We start from the raw sequence: 19574 nt of genomic DNA, 5'->3' as shown, positions 1-19574 counted from the left end.
ATCGAGAGGAGCCAGTTGAGGTGGCTCGGGCATCTGGTCAGGATGTCTCCTGGATGCCTCCCTGGTGAGGTTTTCTGGGCACGTCCAACCGGGAGGAGACCTAAAGGTAGACCCAGGACACGGTGGAGGGACTATGTCTCTCACCTGGCCAGGGAACACCTTGGGATTCCCGCGGAGGAGCTGGCCCAAGTGGCTGGGGAGAGGGACGTCTGGGCCTCTCGACTTAGGCTGCTGGCCCCGCGACCCGACTGTCTCACCTTTATGTTAATATTGTTTTATTTGATGCGCTCCACTCTGAACTGCACTAATCCAGCAACTGCTGCATTGTAATAACTAGTATTAAAGGTGAGTACACCAATATTTGCACAAGAATAAGTTTTGTTTTAAACTCTCAGTGACACACTTTGCAGGGGATTTGGCATTTAATTTTTCTTGGCGTCTGGAAAAACATCTCCTTCTGCCCTCTTTATTTTGGTCCTAGATCATCACTGGGCTGGCCCTAATAAACACGTTCTACACCCCTGCTTAGTAGACTTAATGAAGTATTTTTAAGCCAGTATAAAAATGAGTGAAACACACATTTACATATTTGGCATTATTGACCAATATCTTTGATTTAATTTATTGTTAATAACATCAAGATGCGTTACATTGAACATTATAATAAAGTACATGTTTCCAGTGCAGAGAGGAGACAACCCATAGAAGCACTGATTTGATCTCATTTCAGAGAAAAATAGAACAGGTCAGATGCACCTAATAAATAAAATTACTAATATAAACGCAGGAATCTGTTTCTTTGCTTCATCGTTCTGGTGCTGAAAACGTCACTAATGCAGATCAAAGGAGATACACAGATGAATGCACCTCTTATTAATTATTTAGAAATTAGTGGGTGTGGTTTACATCAATACACTATTTTAAATCTGAAATTGATTTGGATTAATCAGAAGTTGTTATGTGTATTGTTTACTGAGCAGCCTCAGAACTGAGATTAAATATGTTTGAGCACAATAGTAAAGGAACTATTACAGAACAAGTTTTTCAGTAAAATCAGAACATTAATATTTAAGTGCATGAATTAATACATCTGAACTCATGCAGTAGGAACTAGAGCCCTGCACTGTAGCCCGGCCCGACAGCCCGAGGGCCGGGCTTTGGGCTAACGACTGTGTAATTACCTCGGACACGGGCCGGGCGCCTTTATTTTTAATCAAATTCATAAAAAAACCTGAAACACTTAAACGCAGCAGCACCTGCCTGCTTCTCACGCACCGGCACCGTTAGCTCAGTTAAGGTCTGTGTGGTTTATAAATGCGCCGATATAAACGAATTCTCAATCTGCTGATTGAAACATGTGCCCCTGTTCTCATGTGCCATTTTATGTCCACTTTGATGTCAGAAGCCGTTCGTTTACTCTCATGAAAACGGCAGCATTCTATTTTTCTGTGAATAAATTTGCTCTGCAGTTTAAAAAAATACAGCATTCATTGCTGGTTTTTCTAACTGGAGAGCGAATTTTCAGAGCGGCAGATTAAATTTACAAACGCATCCAATTAATATAGTGTTCGTAAATTTCATCTGCCGCTCAAAAAATACGCTCTGTTAGAAAAACAAGCTGCATTGGTGCTGTTTTTCTTTCTTTTTCTTTTTTTACTGCAGAATGCTTCTCACAGATAATTAGAATACTGAGCATTCTATCGCGCTAAAACATTATGAAAGGTTAAAAAATAAGTCGGGCTCGGGTCGGGCCAGAGAGTCCTGAAAACCTTTTTGGACCGGGTCGGGCTGGGGCTCCACCCCCTCGGGTCGGGCCGGACACGGGCTCAGATTTTAGGCCCGTGCAGGGCTCTAGTAGGAACTAGGAAATATGAAATACTAGAACCATTTTATTTTAATTTGATTAAACTGATTTTTTCCTAACGTAGAGAGAGAGAGAGAGAGAGAGAGAGAGAGAGAGAGAGAGAGAGAGAGAGAGAGAGAGAGAGAGAGAGAGAGAGAGAGAGAGAGAGAGAGAGAGAGAGAGAGAGAGAGAGAGAGAGAGAGAGAGAGAGAGAGAGAGAGAGAGAGAGAGAGAGAGAGAGAGAGAGAGAGAGAGAGAGAGAGAGAGAGAGAGAGAGAGAGAGAGAGAGAGAGAGAGAGAGAGAGAGAGAGAGAGAGAGAGAGAGAGAGAGAGAGAGAGAGAGAGAACAGTCATTTACCAATGAGGATTGTCCTTCAGCACGATTACAGATATTTACGAGTTTTACTCGTTTCATGCTCGTATTTGTCAAAAATGCTTTATCCGTACCGGATACTCGTCTCCGGCTCATCCCTAGCTGTAACCACCCTGCCCTGCCGGCTGTGATCACAAGCAACAACAGAGTAGTTCCTGCTGCTTCTTTGGGAAACAGCTCAAAAAACAAAATAAAAATCTATGAAACGGGATCTTGTAGGCGTGGCGCTTGGATTTCAGCCGTGGCGGGAGCTGCGGCTGTGTAAGGGAAACACTGTTCAAACTTCCATTTCCACAAGTTCGCCCATGGCAGAAATCGTAGAGCTGCGAGTTTTCATGATGAAAAGTTGCCCTTTGTTGTTGTTTTGCACATTTAAAAATCGGTTCTGTTTCTTTAGGTCTAACTGGAACAAAGCGGTGCAGATGTGCAGCAAAGCCAGGGAATTCGCTTTAGCGTTGGCTATTCTGGAGTGTGCCATCAAACCTGTGGTCATGCTGCCCGTGTGGAAGGAGTCACTGGGACACACCAGGTAAAGGAAGCACCGCACTTCAGCCACTCTGATTACTTCCTGCTTTGGCTCAGGTCGGGGAGTTTGTTTGTCTTTGCATAAGGATGCATCGCATGACCTCCATGGAGCGGGAGGAGAAGGAAAAGGTGAAAAAACGGGAGAAGAAACTTGAGGACGAGGAGACGATGCAGCAGGCCACATGGGTGAAGTACACCATCCCCATCAAGCACCAGGTACGGCAGCTGGAGCAGGCGGGGTGGCTCCGTCCAAAGGCTTCGGTGGTGACTGTCCTCTGGGTTTGTTGTGTTTCAAGGTGTGGAAGCAGAAGGGGGAGGAGTACCGAGTGACCGGGTACGGTGGTTGGATCTGGGTCAGTAAGACGCACGTTCCTCGTTTCGTTCCCAAACTACCGGGAAACACAAACGCCGACTACCGTAAAGAACTGGAGGGTAAGGACTCGACGTGTTTTATGCCTCTCTACCGCCGAATCTCTTCCTGAGCTTCTGATGGGACCGGCTCTGATTTTTTTTTTGTAGCTAAAATGAGAAAAGAGTTAGCGGCGTCCTGCACAAACGAGCAAAAAGAGTCGACTGAAAACAAGAAGCAGGAACCTCGGAAAGCACCAGAACAGGAATGTTCATCCATCAATTCGTCCTCAAGCTCTCTACCCCCCACCGACATCAAACCGACCGTCAAAGAGGAGGACACCCCTCCCAAGGAGGAGCAGAAGGAAGAGATGGAGGTCGAGTCCAGTGAACAAAGCTCTGAGTCTGCCGTCGACAAAGGTAAACGTTTGGAATGAGTTCATTTTGTCATTATTATGGAGTTTGAGTCACACAAATGTGTGTATCTGCTGTAGATAAGGTCGAAAGCAACAGCCCTTCAACTACAGCCGGAGAAGAACCAAACCAGCAACCCCAAAATCCCAAAATGGAGGTGAGCACGACGTCAAAAGTCTTCTACGATGTCGTGAACGTCAGCGAGGGCTTCCAGCTGAGGACCGCTTATAAGAAAAAGGTCAAACCGTCCAAGCTGGATGGACTTCTGGAGCGTCGGGTGAAGCAGTTCACCTTGGAGGAGAAGCAGAGACTAGAGAGGATGAGACAGGCGGCCCTCTTGTCCAAAATGGCTGCCACAAAGGTCACGCCCATGGTCAAGACCGAAGGAACGGCATTAAACAAGCCGCAGCCTGCTTTGACTTCAGCAGTTAAAACGGAGGAGGAGGAGAACCTTCGGCTCAAAGACCACGTGGTTAAAAAGCTCAGCTTCGAGGACAACACGAAGACGGAGACTGTGGACGTCAAATCGGACCCTGAAGTCCCCAGCCACAGCGAACCTTCTGAGCTGAACACCTGTAGTGATAAAAAGGTGAATGGAGAGTCTGAACCCAACAGAAAAGCCAACTGTCTGTCCGAGAAGACGGAAAAGGAAAGAACGCCGAAGACGGAGGTCGGTCAGGTGGCAGAGAACCCTACGAAACGTGGGCATGAAGAGATGGAGCAGAACATCACAGAAGCCCAGAATCTGTCGCAGGTGAACGGGCAAACGGCACCGGCAGACCCAAACGTTCACTCAGACCCTGCTGATCCAGTCCAAGATGGCGGTTTAGAGCCTGAGAAGGAACCGGTCAAGTCTCTGATGAACGGGACTCTGTCACAAAAGGACTTGCCCAACATGACCCTCCCGCCTCCGCTCAAAGTCCCCAAGCTCGACAACCGCGAGAGCGCCATAGCGATGAAGAGCGAGGCGCCCGCTGAGCTGGAGTCCTCCATCCCTTCTCGCCACAATAACAGCACAGACGTTTGCACTGGCGGTGATGCAGTAAAGACACCCGTTACTAGCTCCTCGTCAAAGGAGTCCCAGAATTCCCTGATGCACTGCGCTTCCGGCAGCGTTGGCAAGCCTGACGTCGTGCCTCCAGCGGAAACGAGCGTGGCTCCCTCTGTCGTCGCTGCCGCCCAGCCCAGCTCAGGAACCGCTAGCTTCCATAAGAAAAAACTAAACGACACAAAATCGGGCTCCTCTGGTCCCGTATCGCCCAGCTCCATGACCATCAGTAAAGAGTACTCCACTAGAGACAGGGTCAGCCTTCTCCGCTTCTTCAAGTCCAAGAAGGCCCGCTCGGGCATGGCGCTACCATCCTACCGTAAGTTTGTGACCAAGAGCAGCAAGAAGAGCATCTTCGTGCTGCCCAACGACGACCTGAAGAGGATGGCGAGGAAGGCGGGCATTAAAGAGGTGCTGATCTTTAGCTACAACGCCAAACCCGCTTTGGACATTTGGCCCTACCCATCACCGCGACCCACCTTTGGGATTGCGTGGAGGTTAGTGACGAATCAAGAAGAGTTACTTTTTTCTCAGAGCTTTTATTCTCTATAAGAGATTAAGGTAAATCAATGCCGAGTTAGAAATACGATGAATATTTTTGTTGACGTTATTTATTAGGGATCAAATTAAATCAAACTTTATTTATGTAGCACTTAATCCTACAATGCATGTAACTCAAAGTGCTTAACAAATTAAAAAGGCCCTGCATTCCCTCCCATCCCCAGAATTTTAAAAACAGTCTGACAATAAAAAGCCCTTCACAACACTCATCCTCCGGCACGCACACACACATGCGCACCCCCCCCCCCCCCCCCCCCCCCGGGAAAAACTATGGACTGAGTTTAGATGAGCCAGACCAGCTAAGATAAGGAAACGCCATCAGGGGAGCCATCCGCCCCGACAGCAGCAGCCCAGGCACAGACACAGGGCGCCCAGGGCAGGGAGGGCGGAGACCCCCACCTCCTCCCAGGCACACCTGGAAAGCACCCAGGCCGCCACAGCCGACCTCCGTCCCGGGGGCAGAGGGCTCCCACAGAGGAAACACCGGCAAAAGGTTAAATTAAGGTTAAAATATAAAATCATAAGAGCTAAAATGAAAATTTTAATTAAAAAAAGTTATATAGATATTCAAATAATGTTGATCATAAATCAATGGTTAATTTATATATATATAAATAAAAGCGGTTTAAAAATAGCACATATAATAAAAGAATGCATAAAATAAATAACCTAATTAATTAATTTAAAAAGTGATAGTAATCAGTTAAAAGCTAAGCTAAAAAGATGGGTCTTGAGCCTGTTTCTAAAAACATGAACGCTCTCTGCGGCCCTGAGGTCCCCTGGCAGCTCGTTCCAGAGGCGAGGACCGTAGTACCGGAAGGACGCCTCGCCGTGAATCTGTGTCCTGACTGTAGGGATGTGTATTGGTGAAATTTTGGCGATATGTATCACGACACGGGAGAAGAGGCAATGTATCACGACATATTGCGATAAATTCAATCAGACGATATTAGTGATTTTTTTTTTTTAAGACTGAAGTTATTTTAGGAAAATTAAAAAAAACTGTCCTAATCGATATGCAACATGTTTACATGAGATATCTGAACCATAACAGAGGGATTTACATTTCAGTGGTGGAAATAAAACCCACTGCACACCGCTGCCAACTAGTGGCAGGTGTTTGAATTGCACCAAAAGAAAACACAACTATTTGAATGTAAATTCTTCCAAAAATTAATCACACGGCTTTTGATATAATCAAATATCGCGATATATTGCCATATCGATCTTTCCGTACATCCCGAATATTTAAGTTAATTCAGGTTATTCATTTGTTTCTTTGGTTAAAAGTTTGATTTTTATGCCGAGTTGAGAATCAAGAGAAGGTTAAATTCAGCTGTCGTTAGTGACATGTTAGCAGGTCGATAAGGTGGAGAACATCTGGATGTATTTGGTGATATTAGATCTGTTCTAATGCCAGAAGCTGGTTGTTAGACTCGTGGATGGTGGAAGCGTGAACACCTTCTCAGCGGCTGTCTCCTCCTCAGGTACCGCCTCCAGACGGTGAAGTCTCTGGCCGGCGTTAGCTTGATGCTGAGGCTGCTGTGGGCCTCTCTCAGGTGGGACGACATGGCGGTGAAGCCCTCTTCAGCTGTCGGGACGACGCGTAAAGGTGAGCAACCTCTATCGCTTCACCTACCTGTTATGTCAGGTAGTCACGAGGAACTGAGGGAGCTTGTTCATTATGGGATGGAACGTCCGTATGAGTCGGGACAAGTTTGTGTTTTTGTTCTAGAAACCACAGAAACCAACGTCGTCACCACCGAGATCATCAAAAGGAGAGACGTGGGGCTGTACGGCATTCGCTCGGAATACTGCATCAGGAAGATCATCTGTCCCCTCGAGAACAAGGATGCTCCCAAAGGTGGGAATGCTCACCGTCATCATGACTTAAACGTTATTAACTAACCACTCCATTACGTCCGTGAACAGAAACGCCAACCCCGCAGAGGAAAGGTCTGCGCTCAAGCGCTCTGAGGCCGAAGAAGCAGGAGCCTGCCAAGCAGACTGGCCCCGTCGCCGTGGAGACGTGGGTACCTGAAGAGGAGCTGGAGCTGTGGGAGATCCGAGCCTTCGCAGAGAGGTGAGCAGCACGCTTCAGGCACGGCTGCGGGTCAGCGCCGTCGCAGAGAAGTTCAGCAAGCGTTTGAGAAAGTCCGCACTTGTGTGTGACTTTACAAAGTCCTGCATTTTAAATGTAAATGCATCATTTATGAGCTGAAAACAGATTTTTATTCCTGACTTTTGACAATATGCAGAAGTAAGTTTTAAAACTAAATTTGTTCGAGTTCTTATCGATGAAGACTTGACATGGAAATCCTGTATTAGTTACAGAAAATGTAAAATTGCCAAATCCATAGGAGTATTACATAGAGTCGAGTTTTACTGACTAATTCTGGTTTGTTGGTGTTGTACAATTCACTGGGGAACAACATACAAAAACTATACACAACCCTCATTTATTTTACAGAAAAGAGCTCTGAGCATCATCAGTTATAGTGGCTGTAGAGATCCATCAAACCTGTTGAATATTAAATATAAATTATTGAAATTTCATGATTTAAAAGACTGGAAAATCACACAAACATGTATAAAGCCAGTTTAGGTACTCTGCCAACAAACATTCAGGGGATATCTGAAAAGAGAACTAGTAATTACACGCTGAAAGAAACTGATGTGTTTACAAAACCCAGATTTAGAACTAAAGTTAAGGAGTGGAATATATCTGTAAATGTGTTAAATTAGGGAATAACCTTAAAAGGGAATAAAAATACTCTGTCATTTAATATATTCAGAAATGTACCAAACTGAGTGTACTAAATAATTATGAAAATGTGAATTAAACCAACGACCATGATCGCTCTGGAATTTAGAACAGGAAAAGATTTAAAATGTGTGTGTGTGTGTGTGTGTGTGTGTGTGTGTGTGTGTGTGTGTGTGTGTGTGTGTGTGTGTGTGTGTGTGTGTGTGTGTGTGTGTGTGTGTGTGTGTGTGTGTGTGTGTGTGTGTGTGTGTGTGTGTGTGTGTGTGTGTGTGTGTGTGTGTGAGTCTGACGAATGGAAATTGTATATAAATGGATTATTTCTTCTGGAAAAGGGGGCAGAAGTTATAAGATGTTTTTCTTCATTCTGCTCCTTTTCATTCAAATTAGATTTGTTGTTATGTATTATTGTTTATATGTTTTATTCGTTTTTATTTTGAATGAAAAAAACAAAACAACAAAAGATGAAGTTCGAGTCGAGACTCTAGATTAAAGTTATATATTTATCAGAAGAACGTGTAGATGTTCTCTGAGTGTTTTCTCAGCGTTGTTCATGACTTACAAAGACTTTATTTCCCTGAGATGCTCCGCTTACTCTGTGGAGAAAATACAGATGCTCTTGTAAATTTATGATTAGCAGAATTTTCTCTGTAAAAATTCAAGATTTTTCTGCATTTTAGACTTTTTCTTGTAAATTAATGAATTTGTTAGAAATGACCATTTTTTTTCTGTGACATATATGATAAATGTAGCCTGGTATCAGAAGATGTCTGTTTTTAGTTTTGTCTAAGCTCCTGGGTGGACTCCTCTCTTAAGGTGTTGCTGTGGCACTAACACGCCATCATACACCGTCTCCGGTGATGTCATTTCCTTCCAACTCTGCTCCTGTTCTTCCAGAGCGGAGAGGGAGAAGACCCAGGGCGTGGATCCCTCTAAGTCTGGCAGCTCTTTGAAGACGGCAGAGGAAGTCAAGGCCCACCTGGAGAACCAGCTGAAACAGGCCAGGCTGGCGGCGCAGCAGGTGGGAGCACAAACCGAGCCCCACAAACACGCCCGGGTCAGCAGAACATGACGGATCGTGTGTTTGCTTTAGAAACGACTCGAGCTGCTGAGAGTGAACACGACGTCCACCGCTTCGACGACGGCTACCACCACGTCAGTGGCGTCTCCCATCACGCCGTCCTCCACGAGCCAGAGGATCACGCCATCGGCATCTGGACCGAAGACGGCTCTATCCTCCAAACTGGGCTCCCCGGTGTCGCTCCAGCCAGACAAGAACTTTCATCAGTCGTTTGCTTCCTGGGTGAAACAGGGTCAGAACAACAATGGCTCAGGTGAGCAGGTGGAGGAGCAGAGAAGTCCTCCAGACTCATTTCTCACCTGTCTTCGTCTGTTCGAGTTGAAAGGAGAAACAAACCCGTTTGTTACGTCGTTCTCCCATTTCCTTCTTTAGTTTACAACCATGCCAGCCATCACCAGCTGCTTTTACTTCCATTTTTATAAATCAAACTGCCTGCAGAGCCTGTGGTGTCCACTTTAAGACGTCAGCGCGTTAGCTGAGCCCGCAGTGGACGCCACAGCTGGGCCTTGTGGGGTAGACGTGACCGTAGGTGGCGTGGTGTGTCTTACAGTCTCCACCATGGCTGGCAGCATCACCACCTCAGACCCAACCCTCCAGATCGCTGGCAGCCCAGTGGCTGTAGCCGGCCAGGTCCTCGCCGCCAAACTGCCACTCCCCGCTAACAGCAAGATCGTCACGCTCGCCGTGCCTTCCACTCAAGGAGGTAGGGAGCATGAGGGTCATCCATGCCTAGCGTGATGGATGGAGACTTGTCGTGTAACAGGGATGAGCATGTTTCACAAACACCTGCTGTGTTGTTCGATTTGGGTTAGGAAGGTTTTTCTGATGGCGTTCACACACACCACACAGACACACACACACACACACTGCATGTGTGATACCTTTTTGTTTGTGCGTGATTGTCCAGGTGGCGTTCAGCAGAAGGTTCTGGGCATTTTCCCCCACGGGCCGCCGGCCAACCTCAGAACTTACAGCACGCTACATCCTACGACCGGAAACGTCAACCTCAGAACTGCAACCTCGTCCTCCACCACCCAGCAACAGGTCCGACTTCGATCCGGTCCGTTTTCTGCTGCACACAGAACAGAGACCTGATTTCCTTTCCTGGTTTTTTTCCCCAGACTATCACGACAGCGGGCCAGACACAAGCTGGAGCTGCAGGAAGCCAGAGCCCAGCCCCGTCTGTGGGCCCTGTGGTCAGAGGTCCAGCTCAACAAGGTCTCCTGTCCACCTTGTAGTTGTCACCGGGGTATCTAGAGGAGCAGAAAGATGAGTAATAAATATTCTGTTACAGGTCAGCCTCAACAGGCTGCCACCCCGGGGGGCCATGTTCAGCCTGCAGCTCCAGCTGGACCTGGTACTCCTGCTGCTCCGAGAGCTGCAGGTCCAGGATCTTCTGCCAGCCCAGCTCCGGGGCAGTCCTCTGCATCTCAGGCCCAAAGACCACAGCAGGGTCAAGTGAAACTCACCATGGCTCAGCTCATGCAGCTGACCCAGAGCGCACAGGTAAAAGGAGTCAATCTAACTTTATTTATACAGTAAGTTTGTTCAAACACAAAAAACTGTGCAGGTTTTTCTGGAGGTGTGGTCTTGTGTTCAGCGGTAAACGGCCCGTTTCCTCTTGTTGAAGCTCTACTTGTTATGGTCCAACCATGCAAAATAGGATTTTGGGCCATTTTACTAGTGGTCTTAATGTTTTGATCGGGACTGTTTCTGCAGGGTGGGAACCCGGGTCTGACAGTGGTGATCCAGGGTCAAGGCCAGACTCAAGGTCAGCTTCAGATCCTCCCACAGGGAGTTACGGTCATCCCCGGTCCAGGTCAGCAGCTCATGCAGGCCGCCATGCCCAACGGCCAAGTCCAGCGCTTCCTCTTCACTCCTCTACCTCCATCGTCGTCATCAGCTCCACCTGCTGCGGCCGCTAACGTTACTCCTACTAAACCAGCCGCCGCCCAGACTCCTCAAACACAGGTGTCAACCCCAGCTCAAGTACCGATCGCTGCCCAGGTCCAGACTACGCCGTCGACTTTTGCCCGAACACAGATGACCGCCCCCACACACCTGACCAGCCTGTCGCCAAAGTCGGGTGTTCCTTCGAGTCCTGCTCCCATGTTTGTTCAGTCCCAAGTCCCGCCTCCTGCATCAGCGCCACCAATGGCAGCCCCCACACCCCCACAGCCACGGATGCCTGCTCTTGTGTCTCCATTGTCTCAACCCCCCACTCAGAGGTTGCCCCCCACTCAGACGTTGCCCCCTACTCAGACGTTGCCCCTCACACAAACGTTGCCCCCTACTCAGACGTTGCCCCCCACACAAGCATTGCCCCCCACACAAGCGTTGCCCCCCACTCAGACGTTGCCCCCCACACAAGCGTTGCCCCCCACTCAGACGTTGCCACTCACACAAACATTGCCCCCTACTCAAAAGTTGCCCCTCACACAAACATTGCCCCCTACTCAGACGTTGCCCCCCACACAATCGTTGACCCCTACTCAGACGTTGCCCCCTACTCAAAAGTTGCCCCTCACGCAAACATTGACCCCTACTCAGACGTTGCCCCCCACACAGACGTTGCCCCCTACTCAAAAGTTGCCCCTCACGCAAACATTGACCCCTACTCAGACGTTGCCCCCCACACAAACGTTGCCCCCTACTCAGACGTTGCCCCCCACACAAACGTTGCCCCCCACACAAACGTTGCCCCCTGCTCAAACGTTGCCCCCCACACAAACGTTGCCCCCTGCTCAAACGTTGCCCCTCACGCAAACGTTGCCCCCTACTCAAATGTTGCCCCCTACTCAGACGTTGCCCCCCACACAATCGTTGACCCCTACTCAGACGTTGCCCCCCACACAGGCGTTGCCCCCTGCTCAAACGTTGCCCCTCACGCAAACATTGCCCCCTACTCAAATGTTGCCCCCTACTCAAACGTTGCCCCTCACGCAAACGTTGCCCCCTACTCAAATGTTGCCCCCTACTCAGACGTTGCCCCCCACACAAACGTTGCCCCTCACGCAAACGTTGCCCCCTACTCAAATGTTGCCCCCTACTCAGACGTTGCCCCCCACACAAACGTTGCCCCTCACACAATCGTTGACCCCTACTCAGACGTTGCCCCCTGCTCAAACGTTGCCCCCCACACAAACGTTGACCCCTACTCAGACGTTGCCCCCCACACAAACGTTGCCCCTCACACAATCGTTGACCCCTACTCAGACGTTGCCCCCCACACAGGCGTTGCCCCTCACGCAAACATTGCCCCCTACTCAAATGTTGCCCCCCACACAAACGTTGCCCCTCACACAATCGTTGACCCCTGCTCAAACGTTGCCCCTCACGCAAACATTGCCCCCTACTCAAATGTTGCCCCCTACTCAGACGTTGCCCCCCACGCAAACGTTGCCCCTCACACAATCGTTGACCCCTACTCAGACGTTGCCCCCTGCTCAAACGTTGCCCCCTGCTCAAACGTTGCCCCCTACTCAGACGTTGCCCCCTGCTCAAACGTTGCCCCCTGCTCAAACGTTGCCCCCTGCTCAAACGTTGCCCCCTACTCAGACGTTGCCCCCTGCTCAAACGTTGCCCCCTGCTCAAACGTTGCCCCCTGCTCAAACGTTGCCCCCTACTCAGACGTTGCCCCCTACTCAGACGTTGCCCCCTACTCAAACGTTGCCCCCTACTCAAACGTTGCCCCCTGCTCAAACGTTGCCCCCTGCTCAAACGTTGCCCCCTGCTCAAACGTTGCCCCCTGCTCAAACGTTGCCCCCTACTCAGACGTTGCCCCCTGCTCAAACGTTGCCCCCTGCTCAAACGTTGCCCCCTACTCAGACGTTGCCCCCTGCTCAAACGTTGCCCCCTGCTCAAACGTTGCCCCCTGCTCAAACGTTGCCCCCTGCTCAAACGTTGCCCCCTGCTCAGACGTTGCCCCCTGCTCAAACGTTGCCCCCCACACCACCATCAGTCAGGACTCTCTCCCAAGTAGCCAGATCGATCACTGCCTCACCACACGCTCTCCCCCGCCCCTCCCCTGTACCAACTCAAACCCCAGCCTCTACCTTTACAACAGCGTCCCTCCCCCCACCCACCCACCCCACAGGTACGCTGCTTGTCCCAGGACAGGCTGTCCTCCAGTCCCACGTACCTTCGTCCCCCGTCCAGATGCAGGCTCCTGCTCTGCCCCCCATGGCAGCTGCTGCAGCAGCCACTAACTCAGCCCAAGTTCCTGCCTCCGCCTCCCTTCCATCGCCTGTCCACGTCCCCACTCCCGCCCTCGCACCTGTCTCTGCTCCGGTCATAGCTGTCGTGTCAACCCAGATCGCCGTCCCGTCTCCTGCCAAAGCTCCAACGCAACTCCCAGCAGCAGCTTCTGTCCCTCTTCATGCAGCCATGGCCAGCGCTGTGGTCACTCCAGTCACCGCCACCTCTACAACACCTTCAGTGCCAGGTAAACTCCAGCAGTCAGGTTTTTGACACCTTTTCTTAGGCTGGCGTTTCTTTAATTTGCCTCCTTTTCTCTCCCGCCGCAGCTCTGATAGTGCAGCGATCAGCTCAGCCTCAAGTCTGGACTCCCACCTCGTCTCGAGCTCCGACGCTTCAGCAGGCTGCAGCTCCGGTTACTCCTCCTGCACTGACCACTGTCCCTGTCTCGGCTCCTGCTGTGGCCTACACACACTCCTCCATTCCTCCTTTGCCTCAGACGTCTCTGACTCCTCCCTCTCAAGCACAAGTGCAGCCTCCCGCCGTGGTGTCTGTGCAGCAGGTGGCTCACATGCCGGTCTCAGCGGTCCAGGTTCATGTGACGGGATTACCAGGCTCCTCTGTTGTTTCCGCCATACGACCGAGTCAGCCTCAGACCTACGCTCAGCTCCGATCCCCGGCTCCAGCCCAGATCCACGCACAGGTTCAGGTTCAGCAGATTCCACACATTCAGCCTCAGGCGCACCTCCAGACTCAAATCCAGCCACAGGTCCGAGTTCAGTTCCAGCCACGGGCGCAAATTCAGCCTCAAACTCAGCAGCCACCTCAAACCCAAGTCCAAGCCCTTACTCAGGTCCAGACTCCAACCCAGGCCCAGCCTAGGATCCAGCCTCAGTACCACCCACAGGTACAAGCTTCGTTTCAAACGCAGCCACCTCCTCAGGCTCCGCAGCAGCCTCAGGTCCAGACCCAAATCCACCCACAGGTTCAGGTCCAGCTGCAGCAACAGAACCAGCAGCAGCAGCCCCACATCCACATCCAGCCCCAGTTTTCAGCCCAGTCAGCACAACAGACCCAAGTCCCGCAGCAGCTTCAGGCCCAAACCCACGGCCAGGTCCAGGCAAAGCTTCAGGTCCAGTTCCATCCTCAGAGCCAAGCTCAAGTTCAACCACAGCCTCACCTTCAGGTCCAGTCTCCAATCAGGCATCAGGTGATCACGGTTTCAGGCCTCCAGCAGCCAGTCCAGCTCCTCTCTGCTCTGCCCCCCCATGTCGCAGCTCAGATCCAGGCCCAGATCCAGGCTCAGACCCAGCAGCAGGGTGGCGCCGTTCCCCAGCAGATCAAACTACAGCTTCCCATCCAGATCCAGCAGGCAGGGGGGCAAATCCAGGCCCACCAGATCCAAAACATGGTGACCATCCAGGCGCCGGCAACCGTTCAGGAGCAGCTGCAGCGGATTCAGCAGCAGCAGCAACAGCCACCAAAGAAGAAGAAACTCCACGAAGCAAAAAGGGATTCGAAAGATCAGAACCCACAGGCGCTTCATCAGAAGGATGGCATCCAGAAACAGGTACCGATCCAGAGAACAGCCTCGTTCTCTGTCATTAACTCCTTCAGGATATTAACGAAAACTGTCTCAAATATCAGGCGGCGAAGCAGAACGCTTCAGCAGAGCAGCTGAAGCACAGGAAGAGCCTGGCTGCAGCCGAGCGGGAGGAGAACCAGAGGTTGGTCAGCTACAACCACGAGCTGCATCAAAAACGTAGAGAGCACGTTGGCTAACTAACGCGAAGGGTCAAGCAAGGGTCGGCTGATTTTAGATGTTCGAGACAAACTTTCACAATCTGTTGTTTTCATCTTGTCGTTGTTTTCTGCTTCAGAATGATCGTGTGCAACCAGGTGATGAAGTTCATTCTGGACAAGATCGAGAAGGACGAGAAGCAGGCAGCTAAGAGGAGGAAAAAGGAAGAGGTGGTGGAGCAGAAACGCTCCAAGCAGAACGCCACCAAGCTGACCGCCCTGCTGTACAAGCACAAAGAGCAGCTGAAGGCCGAGATCCTCAAGAAGAGGGCCCTGCTGGACAAGGAGCTGCAGCTGCAAGTTCAGGTCGGGCCAATCCAAGAGAGGCGTCGGCGTCTCCGGGTTCTTTTCCCTAACCCTGTTTCTGACCTTCTCTCTCGTGTTTCTGTCAGGAGGAACTGAGGCGGGACCTGGCGAGGTTACAAAGGGAGAAGGAGAAAGCCCGAGCTGCCATCACCCAGGCCGCTGCCGCCACGGTCAAGGCCGCCGCCTCCTCCAACCTCCCCCACTCCGCACATTCCTCCCACAACACGCACACCTCACCGCCCTCGTCCCACAAACGCAAACGGGAGGACGAGCGAGACAAGGACAGAAACAGAGACAGGCACCACGAAAAGAGCAAGAAGCGAGACAGAGACAAGGACAGGGACAGACACCGAGACAGAGATAAAGACCGGGATCGAGATCGAGAGCGGGACAAACATCGGGAAAGAGAGCGGGACAAAGACAAGGAGAGGGATGGGGATCAGGAGCAAGATTCCAGCTCATCAAAACACAAGAAGAAGAAGAGGAAGCTGTCTTCTGCCTCCAAGGATCACAAGAAGGACACCAAGCTGTACTGCGTCTGCAAAACGCCCTACGACGAGTCAAAGTGAGTCCCGCTTTCACCCGTCACTGCCGGGTTAATGTGATGCCGCTGTTCCTAAACCTTCCTTCTCCCAGGTTCTACATCGGCTGCGACTTGTGCTCCAACTGGTTCCACGGGGCGTGTGTCGGCATCACGGAGAAGGAGGCCAAGAAGCTGGAGGACTTTGTGTGTGGGGACTGTAAACGCGGGCAGGACGGAGGAGGCAACGAGGAGCTCTACTGCATATGCCGAACTCCATACGACGAATCCCAGTACGGCTCTGTGTTTGTCGCGTTGAGGCGAGGAGCGGCAGCATGTTCTGTTTTTGTGTTCTGTAGTTGTCCCAACGGCGCGTCTCCTCCTCGCCCACAGGTTCTACATCGGCTGTGATCGCTGTCAGAACTGGTACCACGGGCGCTGCGTGGGCATCCTGCAGAGTGAAGCCAATCACATCGACGTGTACGTGTGTCCGCAGTGTCAGTCCACAGAGGACGCCATGACGGTCCTGTCACCGCTCACAGACAAAGACTACGAGGGGCTGAAAAGAATTTTACGCTCATTACAGGTCGGAAACTTTACTCCCGTTTCATTTGATCCGCAGCAAACTTTAAAATAAGGAAAAGATGCATCAAGTTTAGCTTCATAGGCTGATGGTATACAGCTCTAACGTGTAGGTTCTCGTTAATGCAATGATTAATTTAGACTCTTAAGAGTAGGTATGCACCGATACCGGTATCATATCGGCCCCAATACGATACTGGTATCGGTATCGTGCCGGTACCGATATCGGTACCATATCGGCGCCGATACAGATACTGATACCAGTATCGTATCGCCACCAATATGATACTGGTATCAGTATCGGTGACGACACAGATACTGATACCAGTATCGTATCGTCACCAATATGATACTGGTATCAGTATCGGTGACGACACAGATACTGATACCAGTATCGTATCGTCACCAATATGATACTGGTATCGGTATCGGTGCCGTTACCGATATCGGTACCATATCGGCGCCGATACAGATACTGATACCAGTATCGGTGACGGCACAGATACTGATACCAGTATCGTATCGTCACCAATATGATACTGGTATCAGTATCGGTGATGACACACATACTGATACCAGTATCGGTATTGGTAAAGGTTAGCAGATACCTGTAAATGATACCAATGCAGTTGCTTGAAAGTGACTTCACTGTAACTTGTCATTTATTTTCACCTAATATTTTGGTTTTGTGATCACTTATATTACTTTTTATCTACCTCAGTCTTTTCCTGTTGAAACTAGAGGTGTGAATCTTCACTTGTCTCCCGATTCGATTCAGTTACGATTATTGGGTCAACGATTCGATTCGATATCCCGATGCATCACAATTATTTCATATTGATTTGTTTTCATCGATAAATAGAAGATGTCAGATAATTGCTTTTTATTTATTTTTTTTTTTATCAAAAACGTAATTGACACAACCTGCCGTCCCTCAAAATCTCTCCATTCACAACAGGTTAGGACAAAACATTTTAAACATTTAAGAAGATTTAACAAAGTAAAACATCTGTTTCCTCGTTCAACACCACGCCTCAGGCTGAGAAAAACACGCTTTGCAAAAACTCACAAAATCTAAAAAAGTACTGAAAACCTACAGGACACATAATGTAATAATAGAATACATGATGGGTTCATATATGAGTGTTTCATGTCTCTGAGCAGCTCCAGAGTCAAATATTTGTGCCACAGTTGAAGGGTGTCAGAAATAACACCAAATGAAATGTTTGACTTAATTTTATTTGAACCCAGTGGTTAATTTCTGAAATGTTGGAGAATGAATCAAGTTCTGTTTGATGCAGAAAATAATAAAACACAAAACAAATTCTACACTTCCAATAATATTTAAGATGTGTGTTTTATTCTTTCTGATAGTAACACCAGCAGAAGGCTGTGGGCTGGATTAGGATTAAATTACCCATCTGATGGATCTCCTTCACTAACCAGCTAACTACAAACCTTTCCACTAACCTGTCCTGTGTGACCCTCACCATGTGACCCTCATGTCCATGCTGTCTCTGGAGGAGCAGATAGGAGACAAGATCTCCTGTAACCTAAAATGAACCAAAGCTTCTTCCCAGTTTCTCTTTAAGCTGAATTTAATATCAGTTCATCTTCATGAAACAAAATAATAAAGTGGAACAAGAACTTCTATCTTCTATCGTCCACTAAGCACATAAACAACATAAACAACTTCTATCTTCTATTTCTCCTGTTAACTTCTCTGTGTCCCTAAACAAAAGAGACAGGTTACGCTGCAGCCACGTCATTGACCCCGCCCCCTCCCCAAGACCGGATCTCCCAACACCACAGCACTCGGTCTGACTGAGCGCTTCCAGGAGAAATAATAATGAAATTATGAAAATAATAACGCGTTTGGAGGAGCGTCCTCCGATCCTCTCTCTTGTGTGAGCAGACAGTCTCTCTCTCACTCTCTCTCTCTGATCGAGCGAGCGGAGCGTGCCGCGTGACAACCCGCTCAATTAACATAATTTACGGCCCAAATCCAACAGAACCAGTCGGGCGATTCGGTTCTGGTTCGGTCTCGGGTTACAACTCCAGCACTCAGCCCTGCAGTACCACATTAAGGCGGAACCACTTGGTAAATGTGGAGGACGCTCACTCTGACAGATTTGGATGGTGCGCTGGTGCCGCTGTTAAAAAAAGCAAAACAACATTCCACTATAATCGATTGTGGTGTACTCTCCTACGATGCAGAATCGTTTCTGTCCGCATCCCGATGCATCGATTATTTGATTATTTTCCTCAGCTCTAATTGAAAACAGAAGAAAAAAAAAACCTGTATTCCAATTCATAGCATTTTTTTGTGTGGTATAAGTATCTGTATCAGTAATCGGTATCGGCGAGTACCCAGATCCAAGTATCGGTATCGTATCGGTTTGGAAAAAAGTGGTATCGTTGCATCCCGACTTAAGAGTAGAGTTGCATTCAGCGTAGCAACGAGTCTAACGTTGTTAATGACAGGAAGTCTGGTTAATGTAAATTCCCACCATGCTTACTGCTTTATACCAGACTGATCTGTGCTGAGAAGTTCTGGTTGTTTCTGGTCAAATCTAGAAAATAATGTCACATCTTAATATAGGGCTGGGCGATATGGTCTAAAATCAATATCACGATATATTGAGGATTTCACCTCGATAACGATAAATGGACGATAACTACAGGTATGCGCAGATACAAAACTTGTCCACTAGATGGGGCTGTCACACGTATTACGTTGAGTCACATTTTTACATGACTCGAGGTGTTACAGCTTTGTAAAAGGACATGAAGGTTGCCAACCTAGACACGTCTTTTCCTTTTTCATTATCAGATTTATTGACATGGGAAAAATTATCTCAATAAAAGTCAGAAATTTCGATAACGATATATTTTCGATTTATTGCCCAGCCCTATCTTAATACCAGTGGATCTCTCGTGCTACGTCTTTATGTCATTTTTCTTTGTTTCTTTTCCTTGAGATGATCTCAAGTTCATTTGATTCATATTTCAGACAAACGGGGACCAAAATCATTAGACCTACTCCATTTACTTTAATTTACTTTATCACCAAAGTCACCTCCTAATTTTCTACAGGACTAACCTGTGGCCAATTAGGACAGTTGGTCATCCCAAAGGACTACCCACTGGGGAGTGCGTCTGGTGATGAACTAGTCGCAACACTTGTTCACCACTGGACACCACTGGTGATTGTT

At 49.0% G+C, this 19574-nt stretch overlaps 1 protein-coding gene across 4 annotated transcripts in view; it reads left to right on the top strand.

Moving 5' to 3' along the window:
• bptf (bromodomain PHD finger transcription factor) overlaps positions 1-19574 on the top strand; it is a 32215-nt gene that overhangs the window by 8778 nt on the left and 3863 nt on the right. For 2 of the 4 annotated variants that reach the window (XM_070542865.1, XM_070542866.1), the window contains exons 9-29: positions 2614-2745; positions 2828-2957; positions 3038-3173; positions 3261-3509; positions 3584-5048; positions 6600-6724; positions 6848-6976; positions 7045-7195; positions 8771-8894; positions 8967-9207; positions 9505-9657; positions 9862-9998; positions 10076-10172; positions 10249-10460; positions 10674-13398; positions 13481-14721; positions 14799-14878; positions 15032-15257; positions 15344-15822; positions 15894-16070; positions 16171-16363. In XM_070542865.1, coding sequence (XP_070398966.1) covers positions 2614-2745; positions 2828-2957; positions 3038-3173; positions 3261-3509; positions 3584-5048; positions 6600-6724; positions 6848-6976; positions 7045-7195; positions 8771-8894; positions 8967-9207; positions 9505-9657; positions 9862-9998; positions 10076-10172; positions 10249-10460; positions 10674-13398; positions 13481-14721; positions 14799-14878; positions 15032-15257; positions 15344-15822; positions 15894-16070; positions 16171-16363 — 8602 coding nt within the window. Of the gene's footprint in view, positions 1-2613; positions 2746-2827; positions 2958-3037; positions 3174-3260; positions 3510-3583; positions 5049-6599; positions 6725-6847; positions 6977-7044; positions 7196-8770; positions 8895-8966; positions 9208-9504; positions 9658-9861; positions 9999-10075; positions 10173-10248; positions 10461-10673; positions 13399-13480; positions 14722-14798; positions 14957-15031; positions 15258-15343; positions 15823-15893; positions 16071-16170; positions 16364-19574 lie in introns of those variants that run through there. The other 2 variants (XM_070542867.1, XM_070542868.1) reach the window with 2 other exon arrangements.

The sequence above is a fragment of the Nothobranchius furzeri genome, chromosome 12, assembly GCF_043380555.1.
Source record: "Nothobranchius furzeri strain GRZ-AD chromosome 12, NfurGRZ-RIMD1, whole genome shotgun sequence".
Lineage (NCBI taxonomy): Eukaryota > Metazoa > Chordata > Actinopteri > Cyprinodontiformes > Nothobranchiidae > Nothobranchius > Nothobranchius furzeri.
This window is presented reverse-complemented; position numbering and strand designations above follow the sequence as displayed.